This window comes from Schistocerca cancellata, chromosome 3 (assembly GCF_023864275.1).
Source record: "Schistocerca cancellata isolate TAMUIC-IGC-003103 chromosome 3, iqSchCanc2.1, whole genome shotgun sequence".
Taxonomy (NCBI): Eukaryota; Metazoa; Arthropoda; class Insecta; order Orthoptera; family Acrididae; genus Schistocerca; species Schistocerca cancellata.
The window spans coordinates 677700030-677723182 of record NC_064628.1 but is presented as its reverse complement, the minus strand read 5'-3'; the positions used below and the strand labels follow the sequence as shown (position 1 = coordinate 677723182).

Below are 23153 nucleotides of genomic sequence, written 5' to 3'. Positions count from 1 at the left end.
GCATGCCGCGACAGCGTGGACATGAACCGTATGTGCAGTTGACGGACTTTGAGCGAGGGTGTATAGTGGGCATGCGGGAGGCCAGGTGGACGTACCGCCGAATTGCTCAACACGTGGGGGCGTGAGGTCTCCACAGTACATCGATGTTGTCGCCAGTGGTCAGCGGAAGGTGCACGTGTCCATCGACCTGGGACCGGACCGCAGCGATGCACGGATGCACGCCAAGACCGTAGGATCCTACGCAATGCTGTAGGGGACCGCACCGCCACTTCCCAGCAAATTAGGGACACTGTTGCTCCTGGGGTATCAGCGAGGACCATTCGCAACCATCTCCATGAAGCTGGGCTATGGTCCCGCACACCGTTAGGCCGTCTTCCGCTCACGCCCCAACATCATGCAGCCCGCCTCCAGTGGTGTCGCGACAGGCGTGAATGGAGGGACGAATGGAGACGTGTCGTCTTCAGAGATGAGAGTCGCTTCTGCCTTGGTGCCAATGATGGTCGTATGCGTGTTTGCCGCCGTGCAGGTGAGCGCCACATTCAGGACTGCATACGACCGAGGCACACAGGGCCAACACCCGGCATCATGGTGTGGGGAGCGATCTCCTACACTGGCCGTACACCACTGGTGATCGTCGAGGGGACACTGAATAGTGCACGGTACATCCAAACTGTCATCGAACCCATCATTCTAACATTCCTAGACCGGCAAGGGAACTTGCTATTCCAACAAGACAATGCACGTCCGCATGTATCCCGTGCCACCCAACGTGCTCTAGAAGGTGTAAGTCAACTACCCTGGCCAGCAAGATCTCCGGATCAGTCCCCCATTGAGCATGTTTGGGACTGGATGAAGCGTCGTCTCACGCGGTCTGCACGTCCAGCACGAACGCTGGTCCAACTGAGGCGCCAGGTGGAAATGGCATGGCAAGCCATTCCACAGGACTACATCCAGCATCTCTACGATCATCTCCATGGGAGAATAGCAGCCTGCATTGCTGCGAAAGGTGGATATACACTGTACTAGTGCCGACATTGTGCATGCTCTGTTGCCTGTGTCTATGTGCCTGTGGTTCTGTCAGTGTGATCATGTGATGTATCTGACCCCAGGAATGTGTCAATAAAGTTTCCCCTTCCTGGGACAATGAATTCACGGTATTCTTATTTCAATTTCCAGGAGTGTATATCTCTCTTCATGAAAACTGAGTAATTCCTTCTCCACACTGCTTGACTAAAAAAGCCAAATACACAACTATAAATATATCTACATCTACATCTACATTTATACTCCGCAAGCCACCCAACGGTGTGTGGCGGAGGGCACTTTACGGGCCACTGTCATTACCTTCCTTTCCTGTTCCAGTCGCGTATGGTTCGCGGGAAGAACGACTGTCTGAAAACCTCTGTGCATGCTCTAATCTCTCTAATTTTACATTCGTGATCTCCTCGGGAGGTATAAGTAGGGGGAAGCAATATATTCGATACCTCATCCAGAAACGCACCCTCTCGAAACCTGGCGAGCAAGCTACACCATGGTACAGAGCGCCTCTCTTGCAGAGTCTGCCACTTGAGTTTGTTAAACATCTCCATAACGCTATCACGGTTACCAAATAGCCCTGTGACGAAATGCGCCACTTTTCTTTGGATCTTCTCTATCTCCTCCGTCAACCCGATCTGGTACGGATCCCACACTGATGAGCAATACTCAAGTATAGGTCGAACGAGTGTTTTGTAAGCCACCTCCTTGTTGATGAATCTCAACCTAGTACCTGCCTTACCAACAATTAATTTTATATGATCATTCCACTTCAAATCGTTCCGCACGCATACTCCCAGATATTTTACAGAAGTAACTGCTACCAGTGTTTGTTCCGCTATCATATAATCATACAATAAAGGATCCTTCTTTCTATGTATTCGCAATACATTACATTTGTCTATGTTAAGGGTCAGTTGCCACTCCCTGCACCAAGTGCCTATCCACTGCAGATCTTCCTGCATTTCGCTACAATTTTCTAATGCTGCAACTTCTCTGTATACTACAGCATCATCCACGAAAAGCCGCATGGAACTTCCGACACTATCTACTGGGTCATTTATATATATTGTGAAAAGCAATAGTCCCATAACACTCCCCTGTGGCACGCCAGAGGTTACTTTAACATCTGTAGACGTCTCTCTGTTGATAACAACATGCTGTGTTCTGTTTGCTAAAAACTCTTCAATCCAGCCACACAGGTGGTCTGATATTCCGTAGGCTCTTACTTTGTTTATCAGGCAACAGTGCGGAACTGTATCGAACGCCTTCCGGAAGTCAAGGAAAATAGCATCTACCTGGGAGCCTGTATCTAATATTTCCTGGGTCTCATGAACAAATAAAGCGAGTTGGGTCTCACACGATTGCTGTTTCCGGAATCCATGTTGATTCTTACAGAGTAGATTCTGGGTTTCCAAAAACGACATGATACTCGAGCAAAAAACATGTTCTAAAATTCTACAACAGATCGACGTCAGAGATATAGGTCTATAGTTTTGCGCATCTGCTCGACGACCCTTCTTGAAGACTGGGACTACCTGTGCTCTTTTCCAATCATTTGAAACCTTCCGCTCCTCTAGAGACTTGCGGTACATGGCTGTTAGAAGGGCAGCAAGTTCTTTCGTGTACTCTGTGTAGAATCAAATTGGTATCCCGTCAGGTCCAGTGGACTTTCCTCTGTTGAGTGATTCCAGTTGCTTTTCTATTCCTTGGACACTTATTTCAATGTTAGCCATTTTTTCGTTTGTGCGAGGATTTAGATAAGGAACTGCAGTGCGGTCTTCCTCTGTGAAACAGCTTTGGAAAAAGGTGTTTAGTATTTCAGCTTTACGCGTGTCATCCTCTGTTTCAATGCCTTCATCATCCCGGAATGTCTGGATATGCTGTTTCGAGCCACTTACTGATTTAACGTAAGACCAGAACTTCCTAGGATTTTCTGTCAAGTCAGTACCTAGTATTTTACTTTCGAATTCACTGAACGCTTCACGCATAGCCCTCCTTACGCTAACTTTGACAGCATTTAGCTTCTGTTTGATTGAGAGGTTTTGGCTGCGTTTAAACTTGGAGTGAAGCTCTCTTTGCTTTCGCAGTAGCTTCCTAACTTTGTTGTTGTACCACGGTGGGTTTTTCCCATCCCTCACAGTTTTACTTGACACGTAATTGTCTAAAACGCATTTTACGATTGCCTTGAACTTTTTCCATAAACACTCAACATTGTCACCTTCCTTGCAAGTTGAAGGTGCTTGCAGACAATCTCATCTGAACTATTCTGCTGAAACCATAGGCAAATTTCTGTACAGAGTGTATATTTTTAATTGGGATACATTTCCATAATTTTATTATAAATCAAGACAAAAAGTAAATACTCAGTTATGTTATTAACTATTTTTCACCACAAAAATATAATACTTGTAAACCTACTGACATTTCATATCATAATGAGTTATCATGAATATGTTATACAGTAACTGTTAAAACAAACCAAACCCGAATACATGAGATCTGCTAGGGCCTTTCCTAATTTCATACAGCCTTTCTATGCAACAATATTAATAACAATCATCAACACTTTCTTTTTACTTGAGACAATGCTTCATTCCTTTGCTCTTAGAAAGAGTGCTTCAGTGAGAGAAAATATGCTGCTTACAGTAAAGTGTATTAACAACTATATCCTATATTTTCTAGAAAGTTTGAAATTTAGCATTGTAGTTGCTAAATGGAATGTCAATGTCACCATTAAAAGTGTAACTTCTTTTAGGCATTGGACACATTATGAAAAATTTTTGAATTGTTCATATTTCATCTAAAAATAGGAGTGGATAACTTGCTGAAGCTCCTCTCCATTCCTCTAACAACAAAATACATTTTCATACACTACATGTTTGATCATTCATTACAGCATTCAGTCTGAAGTAAACTTTAAGCATGAGAACAAGTCAACTAAGAGTATTTGAACTCCGAGATGTAGATCCCAAAAACACTAATGTTTAACATCAGCAAATCACAACTTTGCCAGTATACAGGCAGCTGATAGTAGCATGTGTAAAATTACATAAATGCTTTGTTTGAAGTATTAGATAAAAATGCATACACAGTTGAGTAGGATAAGAGAAAAGCAGTGTTCCCATCCCCTCCCCTCCCCACCTCCCGATGAAGTAAGTATCTTTCTCCTAACACATGCAGCATATGCATATGAAGTAACCTAGAAGTAATTAAAATTAAGAAATGTACAGCAATCAGTCACTACCCATTCACTTGACTGCGAGTACAGTGTCAATGTTGGGTCTAGGTACAGGCCAGAAAAAACCAAGAGCGACACAGGATGCTATACTGATACCTCTGGCAAATAAGTAGAGGTTCTGTCTTCCCCTAAAACTAAAACAGTGGGATTCACTTCACCTGTTTTATTTATGTCACTTTCATCTCTATTCATAGAGCATGCAATGTTTATAATGTTATCCATAAGCTGTTGGGATTTTTTAAATTTTATTTTCACCTCCAAATTATTAATGTAAATACCAGATAACATTCCATAAATGATGGAGTACATAGCCTACACATTCTTGAATGAGGAATTTACTAGTGAATAAAACAGTTTTATTTCAGAATAAAACTGTACCAGCTTAATATATTCAGCAGTTTCTGCAGTGTCAGCCTTATGTGATTTAGCCAATTTGTTTGAATAGTTCAACAGCTATGTCAATGTCAACTCTTTATTTGCATGTCGAATGGAGGAAGAATGATAGCTTAAATGCATATACGCACACTATAATTAGTCTAATCTTGCCTTTGCCATCTGTACAAGTGTGATACATATTGGTTCATACAATGAAGGCTTTCATGACCGGATGTTTAGCTGCCGAGAATTCTTCTAGGTTGTATGGCCATGGTCCATAGAACTCTTCTGTCCCTGACATTTCATGCAAAGCTACGTTGGACATCTTCGGGGGTGCTCCTTAATGTGTTGAGTCTTGCCGACTGATGAGTCGGACATCAGAGAACAGCCTAAATACCATGAAAATTGGGCGTGGTCTGGATTTCACGTTATAGCAGAGATAGACCTTATCAAGGATAAAATGTAACTATCGATCATAGTACGTCGAAGATAAAAACTTCTCTTCAAGTCTGCAGCGCCACTGTGCATATATTGCTGAGTTTCATAGCTGCTTCGTTTCTGTTAAAATTATCCCCATTTTTATAAATTTCAATGGCTTCTCTATATAGCCATGGATAATAGTTCATCATAGTACATAAAACTTCATTTTCCGAAAATTTCACTGTGTGATCACCCGACTGAAGAGTATGTTCTGCCGCAGCTGACTTTTCTGTTTCCCTAGTCGGCAAAGACTTATGTTCCTTCAACCGTGTATTCACACTTCTCTTTGTAGTTCCAATGTATACCATACCACATGTACATGAAATCTTGTATACACCACTTGCAGACAGAGGGGGACATTTATCCTTAACGGAACGAAGTGCTTGGCCTATTTTCTTAGTTGGTCTGAAAATCGGTCGAACGTTATGTTTCCTTAAAACCTTACCAATGTGATCCGTTACTTTTTTGATGAAGGGTAGAGAAACCGTGTTCTTCCATCGCTGTGTCCTATCGTCCTTAGGCCTTCTGTTATTCGGTTACAAATCTCTATTTCCTTATTAGACTACCCCTTCTTCTCAAAAGCCTGTTTTAGATTTTTTAACTCAGCGTCCAGATATTCTGGGCATAAATCCTTTTAGCTCTGTCCACTAGACTTTTAATTACTCCTCTTTTCTGTTGTAGATGATTGGAATACTTATGCAAGTGTCTGTTCGTATGTGTAACCTTCCGAAAGACTTTATGTTTCAAGCTGCCATCAGTCCGTCTCATAACAAAGTCATCCAAGAAGGATATTGTATTGTCCTCCTCCATTTCCATGGTAAATTGGATTTTAGGATTTATACTATTTAAATAACAAAAGAATTCCTCTAAAGCTTATTTGTTATTTAAATAGTATAAAATCCAGTTTACCAAAAATGGAGAAAGACAATTCAATACCCTTCTGGGATGTCTTTGTTATGAAACAGACTGATAGCAGCAGTCTTTTGGAGGGTTACACATACCAACAGATACTAGCATAAGGATTCCAATTATCATCCACAAAAGAAAAGAGGTGTAATTAAAATTCTAGAGGACAGAGCTAAATGGATTTGTGCACTGGAATACCTGGATGCTGAGTTAAAACATCTAAAACGGGTTTTTGAGAAGAATGGGTACTCTAGTAAGGAAATAGAGTTTTGTGACCAAATGACAGGAGGCCTATGGATGATAGGACACAGTGACGGAAGAACACAGTGACGGAAGAACACAGTTTCTCTACTTTTCACCAAAAAAGTAACAGATCAAATCAGTAAGATTTAAAGGAAACATAATGTTCGACCGATTTTCAGACCAACTAAGAAAATAGTCCAAGCACTTTGTTCCGGGAAGGATAAACGCCCCCCTCTGTCTGCAAGTGGTGTATACAAGTTTCCGTGTACATGTGGTAGGATCTACACTGGAACTACACTACTGGCCATTAAAATTGCTACACCAAGAAGAAATGCAGATGATAAACGGGTATTCATTGGACAAATATATTATACTAGAACTGACATGTGATTACATTTTCACGCAATTTGGGTGCATAGATCCTGAGAAACCAGTACCCAGAACAACCACCTCTGGCCAGAATAATGGCCTCAATATGCCTGCGTGTCGCACAGAGTTTGGATGGTGTGTACAGGTAGAGCTGCCCATGCAGCTTCAACACGATACCATAGTTCATCAAGAATAGTGACTCACGTATTGTGAGGAACCAGTTGCTCGGCCACCAATGACCAGACGTTTTCAATCGGTGAGAGATCTGGAGAATGTGCTGGCCAGGGCAGCAGTTGAACATTTCCTGTATCCAGAAAGGCTCATACAGGACCTACAACATATGGTCGTGCATAATCCTGCTGAAATATAGGGTTTTGCTGGGATCGAATGAAGGGTAGAGCCATGGGTTGGAACACATCTGAAATGTAACGTCCACTGTTCAAAGTTCCGTCAGTGCGAGCAAGAGGTGACCGAGATGTCTAACCAATGGCACCCCATACCATCACGCCAGGTGATACGCCAGTACGGCGATGATAAATACATGCTTCCAATGTGTGTTCACCACGATGTCACAAAACAAGCATGCAACCATCATTATGCTGTAAACAGAACCTGGATTCATCCGAAAAAATGACATTTTGCCATTCGTGCACCCAGGTTTGTTGTCGAGTACACCATCGCAGGCACTTATGTTTGTGATGCAGCATCAAGGGTAACCACAGCCATGGTCTCCGAGCTGATAGTCCATGATGCTGCAAATGTCATTGAACTGTTCGTGCAGATGGTCCTTGTCTTGCAAACATCCCCATCTGTTGACTCAGGGGTTGAGACGTGGCTGCACTATCCATTACAGCCATGTGGATAAGATGCCTGTCATCTCAACTGCTAGTGATATGAGGACCTTGAGATCCAGCACAGCATTCCGTATTACCCTCCTGAACCCACCAATTCCATATTCTGCTAACAGTCATTGGATCTCGACCAACGTGAGCAGCAAATGTCACTATACGATAAACTGCAATCACGATAGGCCACAACCCGACCTTTATCAAAGTTGGGAACGTGATGGTACACATTTCTCCTCCTTACACGAGGCATCACAACAACGTTTCACCATGCAACACTGGCCAACTGCTGTTTGTGTATGAGAAATCGATTGGAAACTTTCCTCTTGTCAGCACATTGTAGGTGTCTCCACCGGCGCCAACCTTGTGTGAATGCTCTGAAAAGCTAATCATTTGTATATCACAGCATCTTCTTCCTGTCTACTAAATTTTGCATCTGTAGCACGTCACCTTCACGGTGTAGCAATTTTAATGGCCAGTAGTGTACAAAGAGAAATGTGAATACACAGTTGAAGGAAGATAAAAGTCTTTGCCACCTAGGGCAGAGAGAGAAGTCAGCCATGGCAGAACATGCTCTTCAGTCAGGTGATCACATAGTGAAATTTTCGGAAACTGAAGTGGTGAACTATTATCCATGGCTATATAGAGAAGCCATTGAAATTCATAAACATGGAGATAATTTTAACAGAAAAGAAGAAGCTATAAAACTCAGCGATATACGGACAGTGGCGCTACGGAATCAATCAGAAGTGTTTACCTTTGATGTACTATGATCGATAGTTATATTTTTTGTCCTTGACAAGGTTTATCTCTGCCATCAAATGAAATCCAGACCAAGCCCACTTTCCATGGTATTTAGGCCATTCTTCGATGTCCGACTCGTAAGTTGGACAGACTGAGCACAACCAGGAGCACATCCAAAGATGACCAATGTAGCTTTGGATGAAATGTCAGGGATGATTGGCATCTATCTTCAAGCATTTGCCAGTTTGAGTTTTCCAGGATTTCTGTGGTGCTCTCCTCTAAGTTAAACAAACTTGTGACCATTCAAGCTGTCCTCCTCTGCATACATTCAATATCCCTTGTTACTCCAATTTGGTGTGGGTACCACTCACTTAAGACATACTCTAGGATGGATTGTGTAAGTACCTTGCTTACAAAATGGATTGCATTTTTCCAATATCCTACCAGTGAATTACAGTCGACCTCTACCTTCACAAATTTAGATTCTTAATTTACAGAATGCAAAGCATGATGTATCTGCAACAGATTTTCTTTTGATTTCATTTCTTAATGATCTGAGTAAGCAAGTTAGTAATTCATACAGATGGTGGCCAAAAATATGGAAACACTGAGTTATTACACATTACCTAGCATAACACACTGTAGTGAAGACACTGGCATTCAGAACAACTTCCATCATCTCAGAATGGATAAACAGAGGTTCTATAGGTTTTCTCCCTGCAAAATAGCTTCAATTTCAGGTAACAATTATGGAGGAGATAGCAATCATGCACTCTGCTCTCCAGACTAGACAAATACTGAGATCTAGAGACTGTGGTGGTCATGGGAGTTACAGTAACTGTAACTCACCCTTATGTTCACTAAACCAGTCCTGGATGATAGGACCTGTGTGAACAGGGGTCCTGTCTTCTTGCAATACAGTATCACCATTGGGTAATGATCATCATACAGTAGGATGGACCTGGTCAGCCAGAGGGGGCTACAATCCTTGGCAGTAATGTGACCTTGCAGAGTAACCATGGGGTACATGGGATACAACAATATGGCTGCCAAAATCACCTAACCCCCATCATGTCTCACTCCTGGGATGTCAACTTGGCCAAAAGTTGGAAACCATGTGAAACATGACTTGTTTAGCCAGATTACTTTCTCCTGTCACTCCACAGTCCAGGTTTTATAGCTTTGGCACCATATCTTCCTGTTATGTTATGAGCATTTGTGTTACTGAAAAGTGGTATCATAATTCCAGTTTTCCCTGCAACTTCCTGCTTATGGAGCTTCTTTCATGTTGTTTTGATGCAGACAGGGTTCACCAGTGCAAGATTCAGTTCTGCAGTGACTGCTACAGCAATGGTCCTCTTATTTTTTGTCACAATACCCTTCAATGAACATCCGTCATGATAATATAACATGTACTTTCATTCATGTTGTGATTTAGTGGATGTTGTTTTTCCACTTTCCCTGTGTGAAGTATAAATCTTTTTGGTATGGTGCACCTTGAAACACCAAACATTCCACCTACCTTGCTTATGGAAGCACCCACTACATGAGCACAAAATGTTTGCCCATGTTCAAATTCCCTTGGTTCTGACATAATGCAATTACAACTACATGAAACACTGTTTTGAACATGAGTGATGCTTGCAACACTGCTTTGGACATGAGTGATGCTATTTATTTATTTATGAATATAATAGAGGGAAACATTCCACGTGGGAAAAATATATCTAAAAAGAAAGATGATGAGACTTATCAAACAAAAGCGCTGGCAGGTCGATAGACACACAAACAAACACAAACATACACACAAAATTCAAGCTTTCGCAACCAACGGTTGCCTCATCAGGAAAGAGGGAAGGAGAGGGAAAGATGAAAGGATTTGGGTTTTAAGGGAGAGGGTAAGGAGTCATTCCAATCCCGGGAGCGGAAAGACTTACCTTAGGGGGAAAAAAGGACAGGTATACACTCGCGCACACACACACATATCCATCCGCATATACACAGACACAAGCAGACTTGGGTCTGTGTATATGCGGATGGGTGTGTGTGTGTGTGTGTGTGTGTGTGTGTGTGTGTGTGTGTGTGTGTGTGTGTGTGTGTGTGTGTGTGTGTGTGTGCGCGCGCGTGCGCGCGCGTATACCTGTCCTTTTTTCCCCCTAAGGTGAGTCTTTCCGCTCCCGGGATTGGAATGACTCCTTACCCTCTCCCTTAAAACCCAAATCCTTTCATCTTTCCCTCTCCTTCCCTCTTTCCTGATGAGGCAACCGTTGGTTGCGAAAGCTTGAATTTTGTGTGTATGTTTGTGTTTGTTTGTGTGTATCGACCTACCAGCGCTTTTGTTTGGTAAGTCTCATCATCTTTCATTTTAGATATATTTATTTATTTACTTATTTAGCATCCAATAGATCACACATGTGATATAGGGTTTGTCATTTGATTACACGTAACACATAACAATACATACACATAATAACTGGACAAACATATACAAACAGCAAAACAAATTACATACACATAGTACATAAATAGTGTACAAGAACTTATTACACAAAAACAAAAGTACGTGCTCATGATAAACAATTATAGATCATGAACTACGCCTTACACACAAAACATATTACGGATATTTAACAGATTTTTCATAAGTACCATAATTACGAAGTTGAAAACATAATTAAATTAGTTTGAATTTTTAAAAAATAAGTACAGGTTTCAATCCACAGTCTGAGACAGGTATTCATTTACACTGTAGTAGCATTTTTCCATCAAGTATTTTTTTTACTTCATGCTTGAAATTATTTTTGCCTTTCAATTCTTTAATTTGAGATGGAAGTGCATTTAAAAGCTTTATCTGTAAGCGGCTAACATGTTTCTGACTTCTAGTTTTTGCCACATAGGGAATGTGGAAGTCTTTCAATGCCTTGTATTGTGATCATGGTAGCTTGAGTTGGTTTGGAGATCGTAGTTATTTTTACTGATCATTTCCAGGCATTGACAAAATATATATCGATGGTATTGTCAGTATCTTTAGTTGTCTGAATAAGGGTCTACAGTGAGTTTGTGGTGGGCTGTGTGTCATGATATGAATAGCTCTTTTTTGCATAATAAAAATGTCATTTAGTCTTGACCTGGTTTTTCCCCAAAAACTTATGCCACAGTTTGCAACTGATTGGAAATAACTAAAGTACACTGCTCTAATACATTCTTTGCTACATACCTTGGATATTATCCTTAAGGCAAAACATGCTGAGTGAAGTTTCTGAGTAAGATATACACTGTGTTCATTCCAGTTTAAATCTTGGTCAATTCGCATTCCCAGAAACTTTGTGGTGCACACTTTTTCTATTTGTTTGCTATCCAGCATAAGGCACATATTTTCCCTTTGACACTTGCTTCCATACTGTATAAAGTTTGTTTTCTTTGTATTTAATGTCAGCTTATTTGAATAAAACCATGACTGTATGTATGAGAGCATTTTTCCTGCTCTAGTACACAATGATTCTTTTATATCACTAATTATGATACTTGTGTCATCTGCAAATAGCAGAATTTTGGCTGAGGTGTCTGGAGCGTGTATATCATTGATATAAATTAGAAATAACAATGGGCCCAGAATGCTGCCCTGTGGAACACCTATTTCAATTGGTTTTGGTTCAGATATGAGTTTAAAATTGTGAAGATTGTTGGATGACCTCAGCTCAACAACTTGTGACCTGTTTTGCAGATAAGATTCAAACCATTTTTTAACAGTACCCCTGATGCCTATTGCTTCAAGTTTCCCTAGTAACATTACATGGTTCACAGTAACGAAGGCTTTGGATAAATCTAGATTAATTCTGACAACCTGTTTGCAACATGTTGAGGAGATCGCATAGGTGATGTTTGTGGTCAAATACAACAGTGCGACCTGCAGGTTTGGCTAGCTTCTGCATCTATTTTCAAGCATGCATTTCTTGCAGTGTTTACATATTTTTGTCCAACTCCTATATGCTGGTCTGTTCTTCAAGTTAACTATTGGCCTAACTCATTACCCCACTTTTCAGAACCACCTCTTTCCTTCTGACAGAAGCAGAAAAGAGAGGACCTATAGTAACGAATCTTGCAACTCCACAGCTTACCATCCCAGTTCAAATTACATGAAATAAGGTGACCAATTATGCCTATTTAATAATTCAAATAATTGTCATCACAAAATTATTAACACACTTAGTCAGGTCCTTCAAAAAGGAAATTTTTTCACTGAGAGCTACTTGATTAATAATAATAATAATAATAATAATAATAATAATAATAATAATAATAATAAGTGAGACGGAAGGATTCATGATCGCAATACAGGATCAAACAATAAACACCAGATATTACAGCAAGCATATTATTAAAGATCCCAACACCACAACAGATAAATGCAGACTTTGCAAACAACAAATAGAAACAGTAGATCACATCACAAGCGGATGTACAATACTAGCAAATACAGAATACCCCAGAAGACATGACAATGCAGCAAAAATAATACATCAACAACTTGCCATAAAACATAAACTAATAAAACAACACGTTCCCACATACAAGTACACACCACAAAATGTACTGGAGAATGATGAATACAAATTATACTGGAACAGAACGATTATAACAGATAAAACAACACCACATAACAAACCTGACATCATACTCACCAATAAAAAGAAGAAATTAACACAACTAATTGAAATATCCATACCCAACACAACAAACATACAGAAGAAAACAGGGGAAAAAATTGAAAAATACATCCAACTGGCTGAGGAAGTCAAGGACATGTGGCATCAGGATAAAGTCGACATTATCCCAATTATACTATCAACTACAGGAGTCATACCTCACAATATTCACCAGTACATCAATGCAATACAGCTACATCCAAACATATATATACAATTACAAAAATCTGTAATTATTGATACTTGTTCAATTACCCGAAAGTTCCTAAATGCAATATAACATATACCATACAGTTACAAGGAAGTCACGCTTGACCGAGGTCCGCGTCACGTTCCATTTTTAACCAGACTTAAGTCTGAGAAAAAAAAAAAAGTCAATAATAATAATAATAATTACAGCACTAAAAATGAAGCAAAATGAAGATCCGTTGCAGGCATATTGTGCAGTGCACCCATTGAGATTAGAAATGTATACATGAACTTACCGATTAATGAATGATTTGAAGTTATTCAACAAACCTAACCACAAAATGTTGACAATGCACACAACAGTTGAATTCATTGAGCTACATTCTAAATGCATGAAAATGTGAAGGCTATGAGCTCCTGCTTTTTCAGAATGTTGGCAAATGTTTTTGTTAATTATTTGGATGTGAAAATTACGGGGAAGAAAGGGAGAACCAGCTATTGGTAGATAAGATTCTATGTTATAAACATTGTGTGGACACACATTCCTGTTGGTGAATGAGGGTATGAACTATGGAAATTAACATAGTTAACTTAATAGCTAAAATAATAATATAGTTTAACAGCGGAATATTGAAGTAATGATAAAATGCAGTTCCTCGGCTTAAATATTAGAAAATGGGGTGGAACACATGCATTTAATGTTTACAGAAATCCAAGAGACTAGCAGTCAAATAAATTGTAAAGTGTGTCACATAAACATTCAAAAAGACAACACATTCAGAAATTTTGTGGATACAGCACACAAGGTGCCAATGAATGAGACGGTCAACATAATTGAACAGGCAGCTAGAGTGAACAGTTGTCAGTGGAGCCTGGTTTAAAAAACTGAGGAAGGAAATAATATGTAAGAGTCAAAGAAAATTTCAAAATGGTATTAATCCCATGTTATGGCAGCCATTTGCAGATGACAAATAATCTTAAAACAAGTAATGTTAAAATAGCATTTAAAATAGTTCACAGGTTTAAATATGTGAAGAAGCAAGTTACTACTGAAGCAAGCCATTTATTCAAAGTATTCTTGGGAGTGCTGCAAACCATAATGTTGGCTACAATGTGAATCAAGAGATACACCTGCTTTGCACAGTCATTAACTGTAACATTTCTTAAGATTATGACAATAATATACACTATATGGAAGGCTACAGATAATCCTCAATTAATTTTGTATGTGTGATCCTTGAGGGGAGCAGGGGGAGGGGGGGGGGGAGAGAGATATCTGTCTTGCAATTTAGTCAGTGCACAGTCATTAACTGTAACATTCCTTAAGATTATAACAATAATACACACTATACGAAAGGCTACAGATAATCCTCGATTAATTTTGTATGTGTGATCCTTGTGGGGAGGGGGGGGGGGATATCTGTCTTCCAATTTAGTGTAAACATGAGATTGTTCTAATAAACCGCAGATGTACACACACGATGTTAGTCCCGATATATCAATTGAGCATGAAAACAAGCAACTGGAAGCAGTCACAAGTGTTGCTGATCTAACTAACATACTGCACAGTTCGTCATACTGTAGCATCATAATGAGGATCGTGGCTAATAAGAGGACTGCTAATGGAGATAAAAGTAATTATTCTGAAATTTATTATTATTATATAAACCAATTTGCATTTTTATTTATTGATTTGTTCTTATCCTTGTGATGGTAATTAATTAATCAATTTTCTTTATTGTAGCCAATAGAACACACTTCAAGAGTTATAGCATGTAATCAAAAGTCACCTTCATGTGTCATGCTCATGAGCAGTGTTTAGATTGTGACATTTATCCAATCAACTACAAAGAAACCTGTTTCAAAAGTGATTGGTATAGTGAAGCCTTACCATTATTTTGTCTCTCTCTGCTGATTTGAGGATGCATCTGTGAGAAAGGGGCAGTCAAATGAGTTTGAGTTGAGTATGGAACACTGATTGTATCCATGCATGTACCTCTTCATCTGAAGCAAATCAATGGTCAAAAATGCCTATCTTCAGTGCTTCACATGGAGAGAGAACAGGACTGTGTGGAGGATAAGGAAGGGCTTCCCAGTTAAACTTCTGCAGTGTTGTTGTGACAACTTTGGCATCATGCAGGCCCAGCCATTATACAATTATGATCTCTCCCCATGTGACTTCCACATTTTTGAAGCTCTGAAGAGGCATTCACAGTTGTCCATTTGCATCACACAAAGTGGTGCATCCCTAGCTACAACCATGATTCCATAGGCAACTGCACACACTTTTCCACAAAGGCACTGACCACCTTGTCTCACATTGGGATAATCATATTAACAGTTATCGCAGTACCTTTTGAAATAATAAACAGTTTACTTCCCCCCCACCCCCACCCCCCCATCCATCTCATTTTCATTTGACTGCCTGCTAATAGATGTTCTACAAATGGTAGGTGACTTGAATCTGTTTTCCACAGAACTGGCTATAGAAGTTGTACTTATCAAACAAAATATGTGCTTTTATAATGGCATCATTTGGATTCTCTTTAACACATAGTGTGCGGCTGACGCAATATTACAGTGCCTGTGGGAAATGGGAATGTGTGGCAGACGTAATATTATATCACGGCAGTTGTGATGATTTTCCATGGTGTCAGACATTTATTTGTGGCTCCTGAAAATGTCTGTCAGGTCTGCAGGTTTCATAGTTTTTGCTAGACAGTAGTAGAAATATCACTGGAAAAATTAGTCATTCTTAGAAACTTGTGTTATCGTCTCTTGTTTTGCAAGCATTAGTTGTTCAAGTTTTCTGTTTCATGTGATTTTGTGTTGATTCTGTGTTCAAAATGTGCAGTGAAGAGAAGAGATATCTCAAACAAATGATTTAATAAGTCCTTGATGTGTCTTCAAATGATCAGCATGAAATATTTGATGACAACTCAGATTACTCATTTATCATATTATTTTGCAGCTTGTATCTGCAGGTAAATCAAGAACCCATTCCAAGAGCAAGATTCCAGTGGATGTGATGATGGACTTTCTATCTCTTCATGTTTCAGTTTGTATCACTTTGAACCCCACTGTGTACGCAAAATTTTGCTGTGTTTTTGTGTGTTTCTTTAGGTTTAAATGGGCTGCAAAAGATATTTGAAAAGAAAGATCACTTGTTTGCTTACCAGAGTATGTACTTGTATACCAAAACTCCTTTTCAATTTCTTCTGTGTTAACTACTATAACTTGTAATTTCATCTGTGGATTCAGATTAACACAAGCAATACCAAAATACGTATATTTAAAGTAGAACATCTAGTAAACCTAATACATTTTTTTTAAATTCTAACTACACATTTGTACACACAAGTTATAACTTAACAACAATCACATATGTTAGTCTGTCCACAGATAATGGCAACTACATACAAGACCTGTAACATAAAGGCGCATTTACATGTGTGCCTTCCACTAGTCACCATGTGACTGTGACTATCTCACACACAAGTACAGATGTGCATGTAGGCTGCATGTTCTTTCTCAACATATCTGTGTGAGCGATTCCATTCCCATCTATATTCAGAGTGGATGCCTCTATTTCTGTGTGGACCAAGCTAGAGCCACACGGTGATTAGCCGCAAGACACAAAGGTCTAAACGCATCTCAACTATCACACAAAATGTCAAGCTTGCCAAGTAAACAAGTTATTTCATTAAAGCATTAGGAAGAAGCAATTATCATGGAAGAACGAGAACTATTTCAATAACAACTATTCAGGACGCAAATGTCCAGGAGGGTGACAACAAATGGGAATGTCTTAAAAGATGTAAGTTTAAGATAACATATAATCATTTGTCTAAGGTTTTCTTGGATAAGCAAGTGATGTACTATCTTTCCTGGTGAGAAAAAAAATCTGTTATTCATATTACTTTAGGGTAAACATTAATAAGCAAGCAAGACCTGCCAACATTAGTACAGCAGGTAAAAAAACTGTGATAGGTAATTTATGTGAACCAAGAGATAAAACAACAAAGATCTCTTTTATCTGAAACTGATATCATGGAACCAGATATTTAAAGAAATAGAAAGGCCCATTTCTTGCTATAAATTTTAATCACAAAAGTCTAATTTAAAGTGGTCAGAATTATAAGGAATGAGGTGAAGTAATACAGTTGTGAGCGAGAGGAAGCCAACTTTGTGAGTGATAGTGGTGTTGATGATTGAATCAGAAATAGTAATAAGAATGGAGCTGAATAGACCTGACACAGAGGACAATTTTTGAAGAATGAGGACAAATTGTATGCTTAGATCCAGAGAGTTTAAGGGAAAAGTTATAATGTAGAAGACTTATTTATGACCATTTCATAGGACTCAGCAGCCTGCCATAATGCCTCACCGAAGATACATGTTTACACATACTGTGGAAATACTGCACCCCCCACTGGAAGAAGTGTTATCGATGATATGTGTGGTCATGGATACAGTATATTAGAGTTCCATTCCATGCATGCATTGAGTGACAAGGTCTTCCTCAAGTCATTTATCTGACATGGTGTTCCAGCTGCTTGATCTAGTCACCAGAAATTAACTCTTTGGGCTTCGAGCTGTAGAAACAGATGGAATGTATCACATACACCAAACCTGTCCTAAACATGCAGATGCTGTAATAGTACTTTTACACTGGCTTTAATGACACTGTGGTGCAGTCACGTCCATTTCATCAATTTCAACAGTTGAAGTTGCAACCTAACACCCTGTAGATTTCATGAACTCTAAAAATAGTGGTTAGTCTGCGAAATAGTCTATGAACAACTGGGCAGCTGAAATTATAAACTTTTTTAACTACCACAGGAAGTACACACTCAAATTTTAAAGAGTCAATGAGCAATGGGTCGTAGCTTCATTTACACAACCAAAAGTGAGGTGTACAAGTTTTTTAAGTATCATCTTCATCCTTTCCCCACCGTTTTCCTATTCTCTGTCCTAATAAATTTTCCAATTTTCTCTTATATCCATTCTACTCAATACAGACAGACTGCTCCTGTTCTTCAGAACAAATGCTTGCAACTGGTCATATGCAAATCTCAAAAGTGCAGTAAAGTTTTCCTCCACTCCTAGACAGAAATCTTTGGATTAGCTATGGGTCTTAACCTTAGGACGTACCAAAATTTAATAACTCTGACCACATTAACAATCTTCTGCTCTCACTATAGTTCAAAAACTGTTTGCTTTTTTTACTATAGGAAAAAATGGAACATAAAAATGACTGCAATCGGATTTGTAGTTTATCAAGTACAGCAGTGTTGGCTACTCATGGCCATCCTCCTCCTTACCTTTATGTTGTATCACAAAAGTATGTTCATTATGCTTTATTAAAAACAACAGCCTTACATACAAAAATTATCTTTTCTAATCCAGGACCACAATTTATTTCCTGAATGTACGATCAGTGAGCTTTTACTGTAGACATTGCCACTGTTTACACCTCATCCTAACATGAGGACATGCTGAAAAGTATTGCCTCCAAATTTTTTATGTTAGGGCTCTTAAAGTTTTTAAATTAAATAAATGTTATTAACATTCTACATCTTTATTCTTCATGTCTGTATATTTTTTTCTCAACACAGTCACCAGGGTGACAAACACATTTCTCCCAAAAAGAGACCAGTTTGTTGACATTTCCACTGTAGAATGTTTGACTTTGTTGACAGAGCCACAGTCTCACCTCTGCTTGCACTGCTCCATCACTATCAAAGTGAAGTCCTTGAAGGGGGTTTTTGAGTTTTGGAAACTGATGAAAATCGAAGAGAGCAAGTCAGGATTACATGGTGAATGATCAACCACAGTGAACCCAAGGCATTGGGTTGCCGCAGATGTTTTAGCTTCTGGTTGTGATCTGGCGTTGCCATGCTGAAGGGCAGGGTGCTCCACATGTGGGCAAACATTTTGCATTTGAAACTTAACTACAGCACACAGTTTCTCAGCACCTATAAAGTTAAGTTACACACTGCCATGTTGAACATTAAAATTCATAGCCCTCTAGTGGCAGAGGACTGCCAATATCTAGATATGAAGAATAAGGCATAGAATGTTGATAATGTTTACTTTATTTTTTTAAAAATTGAAAATTTTTCAAATAAAAAGCTTAGTGGCATTACTTTCCAGCATATCCTTATAAAATACTACCTCTGATGTACATGGTCCATATATTGTTAATTTTTTCCCCCTCTGAACATAAATATAATTATGACCTCACCACATTTTACCTTATAACAATACATTCCATTAGAACTACTGATGGCCTTGGGAGAGCCAGTCCTGACAAAACTCTACCATCTGGTGAGCAATATGTATGAGACTGGTGAAATACCCTCAGACTTCAAGAAGAATATAAAAATTCCAATCCCAAAGAAAGCAGGCGTTGACAGATGTGAAAATTACCGAACTACCAGTTTAATAAGTCACAGCTGCAAAATACTAACATGAATTCTTTACAGATGAATGGAAAAACTGGTAGAAGCCAACCTCGGGGAAGATCAGTTTGGATTCCGTAGAAATATTGGAACACGTGAGGCAATACTGACCTTACGACGTATCTTAGAAGAAAGATTAAGGAAAGGCAAACCTACGTTTCTAGCATTTGTAGACTTAGAGAAAGCTTTTGACAATGTTGACTGGAATACTCTCTTTCAAATTCTAAAGGCGGCAGGGGTAAAATACAGGGAGCGAAAGGCTATTTACAATTTGTACAGAAACCATATGGCAGTTATAAGAGTAGAGGGGTATGAAAGGGAAGCAGTGGTTGGGAAGGGAGTAAGACAGGGTTGTAGCCTCTCCCCGATGTTATTCAATCTGTATATTGATCAAGCAGTGACAGAAACAAAAGAAAAATTCGGAGTAGGTATTAAAATCCATGGAGAAGAAATAAAAACTTTGAGGTTCGCTGATGACATTGTAATTCTATCGGAGACAGCAAAGGACTTGGAAGAGCAGTTGAACGGAATGGACAGTGTCTTGAAAGGAGGATATAAGATGAACATCAACAAAAGCAAAACGAGGATAATGGAATGTAGTCGAATTAAGTCGGGTGATGCTGAAGGAATTAGATTAGGAAATGAGACACTTAAAGTAGTAAAGGAGTTTTGCTATTTGGGGAGCAAAATAACTGATGGTGGTCGAAGTAGAGAAGATATAAAATGTAGACTGGCAATGCCAAGCAAGTCGTTTCTGAATAAGAGAAATTTGTTAACATCGAGTATAGATTTAACTGTGAGGAAGTCGTTTCTGAAAGTATTTGTATTGAGTGTAGCCATGTATGGAAGTGAAACATGGACGATAAATAGTTTGGACAAGAAGAGAATAGAAGCTTTTGAAATGTGGTGCTACAGAACAATGCTGAAAAGTAGACGGGTAGATCACACAACTAATGATGAAGTATTGAATAGAATTGGGGAGAAGAGGAGTTTGTGGCTTGACAAAAAGAAGGGACCGGTTAGTAAGACATGTTCTGAGGCATCAAGGGATCACAAATTTAGCATTGGAGGGCAGTGTGAAGGGTAAAAATCGTAGAGGGAGACCAAGAGATGAATACACTAAGCAGATTCAGAAGGATGTAGGTTGCAGTAAGTACTGGGAGATGATGAAGCTTGCACAGGATAGGGTAGCATGGAGAGCTGCATCAAACCAGTCTCAGGACTGAAGACCACAACTACAACAACAATAAATTTTTTATTCAGGCCCATTATGACTTTTGTTATACAACTGGGCTCCCTAAAGTGGAATCAATCTCCCAACATATAGATGCCTCTTACCAGCCATTAGAACTTGCAGTTTCTTATATTACTTTAATCTCATTCCTGTTCTCACATTTTTTCTACCATATTTATGATGCTTCACTCACTCACTTCTATGTCTATCACTTATCCTAGCTTCTTAATTTACTTTTTAATACTCAAACATACCTTCCTTGTGTCCTTCACAGGTGTGGGTGAACGAGATCTTGTTAATCTTTGGCGTTTCGACACATCTGGACTACTTTTTGGAGAGCTCTGTATCAATGAAAAATCTGCATTGTCCTTTGACTTCTTATAAAGTTCCTGTGAATAATAACATAGCTTTAATTTGTTGTACACACACACACACACACACACACACACACACACACACACACACACAGAGAGAGAGCGAGAGAGAGAGAGAGAGAGAGAGAGAGAGAGAGAGAGAGAGAGAGAGAGGAGTGGACTGCAACATGAGGTTCAGGATGTTAGGCAGGAAAGTTACAGCACACAATTGTTTCAACAAAACTCACTGAGTGCAGTTAATATGCATTTTCGTCCACTTTCAGTTAGGTTTTTTAATCCCAAATCATGGCAAAATGTTGTAAAAAGTGTCATGTTAAGGATATGGAACCTTAAACAACAGACCATTCAGTGAAAACATCTTTGAAGCCATACTCTATATGATGCATAAGAATTGAGGCTATTTGGCTTTTTCTCTGTCTGTCTCCAATGGCAAATACCAAACAAGGTGTAAACACTTCTGTATCTACAACATACTGGGAAAGGAATAGACCTGTAACTTCTTGTGTTATTACAATAACCATTCTGGAATCTGTCTTAAGTTGCACAGGAAGAACACTTACTTACTGATGGCACGTTTTGGACTGCTTGTCCATTAACAAATCAGCCATAAATGTAAGACTTGCATTAAACTAGTCATACAAGTGGAAGGTTGACCATATAATCAATACATATGATAGTAAATAATGTGGCTTCAACATGTGCTCATCACTAATTGTCAGTGTAAAAACTCCAACAGTTAGCTCTGATAGTTTGTGACGAGCACATGTGGAGGCCACATTATTCACTAGAGCCTGTATTGATTTCGTGATCAATTTTTCATGTATATGAATGGTGTTACACAGGACTTACATTTATAGCTGATTTGATAATGGAAAGCAGTCCAAACCTGGTCATCAACAAATAAATGTTCTTCCTGAGTAACTTAAAATGGTTTTCATAATGATTAGTGTAAACATTTGTTTGTTACATCTTCCATACCCTGCTTGCCCCATCTCATAAGTTGACACACAATGTGATGTCTTTCAACTATCACCATGCTACAGTACCTCTCTGTCACTGTAGGCTAACCATTATACTTCACATTACACAATTTTCTGATAATAAATATCATTCAACTGTATATTCCACTAGACTAATTTGGGACAGCCCTTTCAAACTGATACACATATTCCACTTAATCTGTCACTTTGTTTGTATAAGAAATTCACCTTTATCTGTTAACACTAAGCATTTCATGTTACTTTATGAGCAGTTTTTAATTGATGTAACTGTGTCCACACATCTCAAAACTAAAAAGCCTAGTATCAACAGAATGTATCTATTACTGGTTACAACCACAATGTATTTTAAAATGCAATTTTATGTGACCTAGGACTGCAGCAACCAGAAAAGTCTAGCTGGTAAATGGCAACTAATCAAGCACACTCCAGTCTCTCTCACTTTCAAGTTCTCTCACACAATATCAAGCAATCACTTTCAAGGGACAGAGAGCAAGGAAAACGTAGCTGAAAAGTTTGGTGGAAATGTAGTGTTTTAGTATATACTACATGTAGTATCAACTCTAAAGAAACATAGATTTCTGTTTTTTGCTCTTTTTAGTTAAATACATTACCTTTAACTCTGCTAAGGAGGTAGCTGTCTTCCAATCTTTATCACTGCGTATTCGAGTAACACGGGGAAAACGAATAGAAATACCATCTGCTGTATGCACATCATGGCGCGTAAATTCTGCTCCTGTTATCTCCCACACTGGCATACTCTGTGAAGAATCAACATTAAAGTAAGAACAAGACATATATGCATAATGACAAATAAAAATTCCTCCACCTTTTAATTTTATCATATTCTAAATGGTAAAAGAAATACATGTACCTAAAAAATTATACATTTGCTAAAACTTCCTGGCAGATTAAAACTGTGTGCCCGACCGAGACTCGAACTCGGGACC

General features: G+C 39.0%; 1 protein-coding gene across 8 annotated transcripts in view; it reads right to left on the bottom strand.

Moving 5' to 3' along the window:
- The window catches only part of LOC126175652 (DNA ligase 3), a 644184-nt gene that overhangs the window by 183568 nt on the left and 437463 nt on the right, over nucleotides 1-23153 (bottom strand). For all 8 annotated transcript variants that reach the window (XM_049922552.1, XM_049922551.1, XM_049922546.1 and 5 more), the window contains 2 exons: nucleotides 22818-22964; nucleotides 21086-21220 (listed from right to left, as the gene is read on the bottom strand). In XM_049922552.1, the coding sequence (XP_049778509.1) occupies nucleotides 21086-21220; nucleotides 22818-22964 (282 nt within the window). The remainder of the gene's footprint in view (nucleotides 1-21085; nucleotides 21221-22817; nucleotides 22965-23153) is intronic.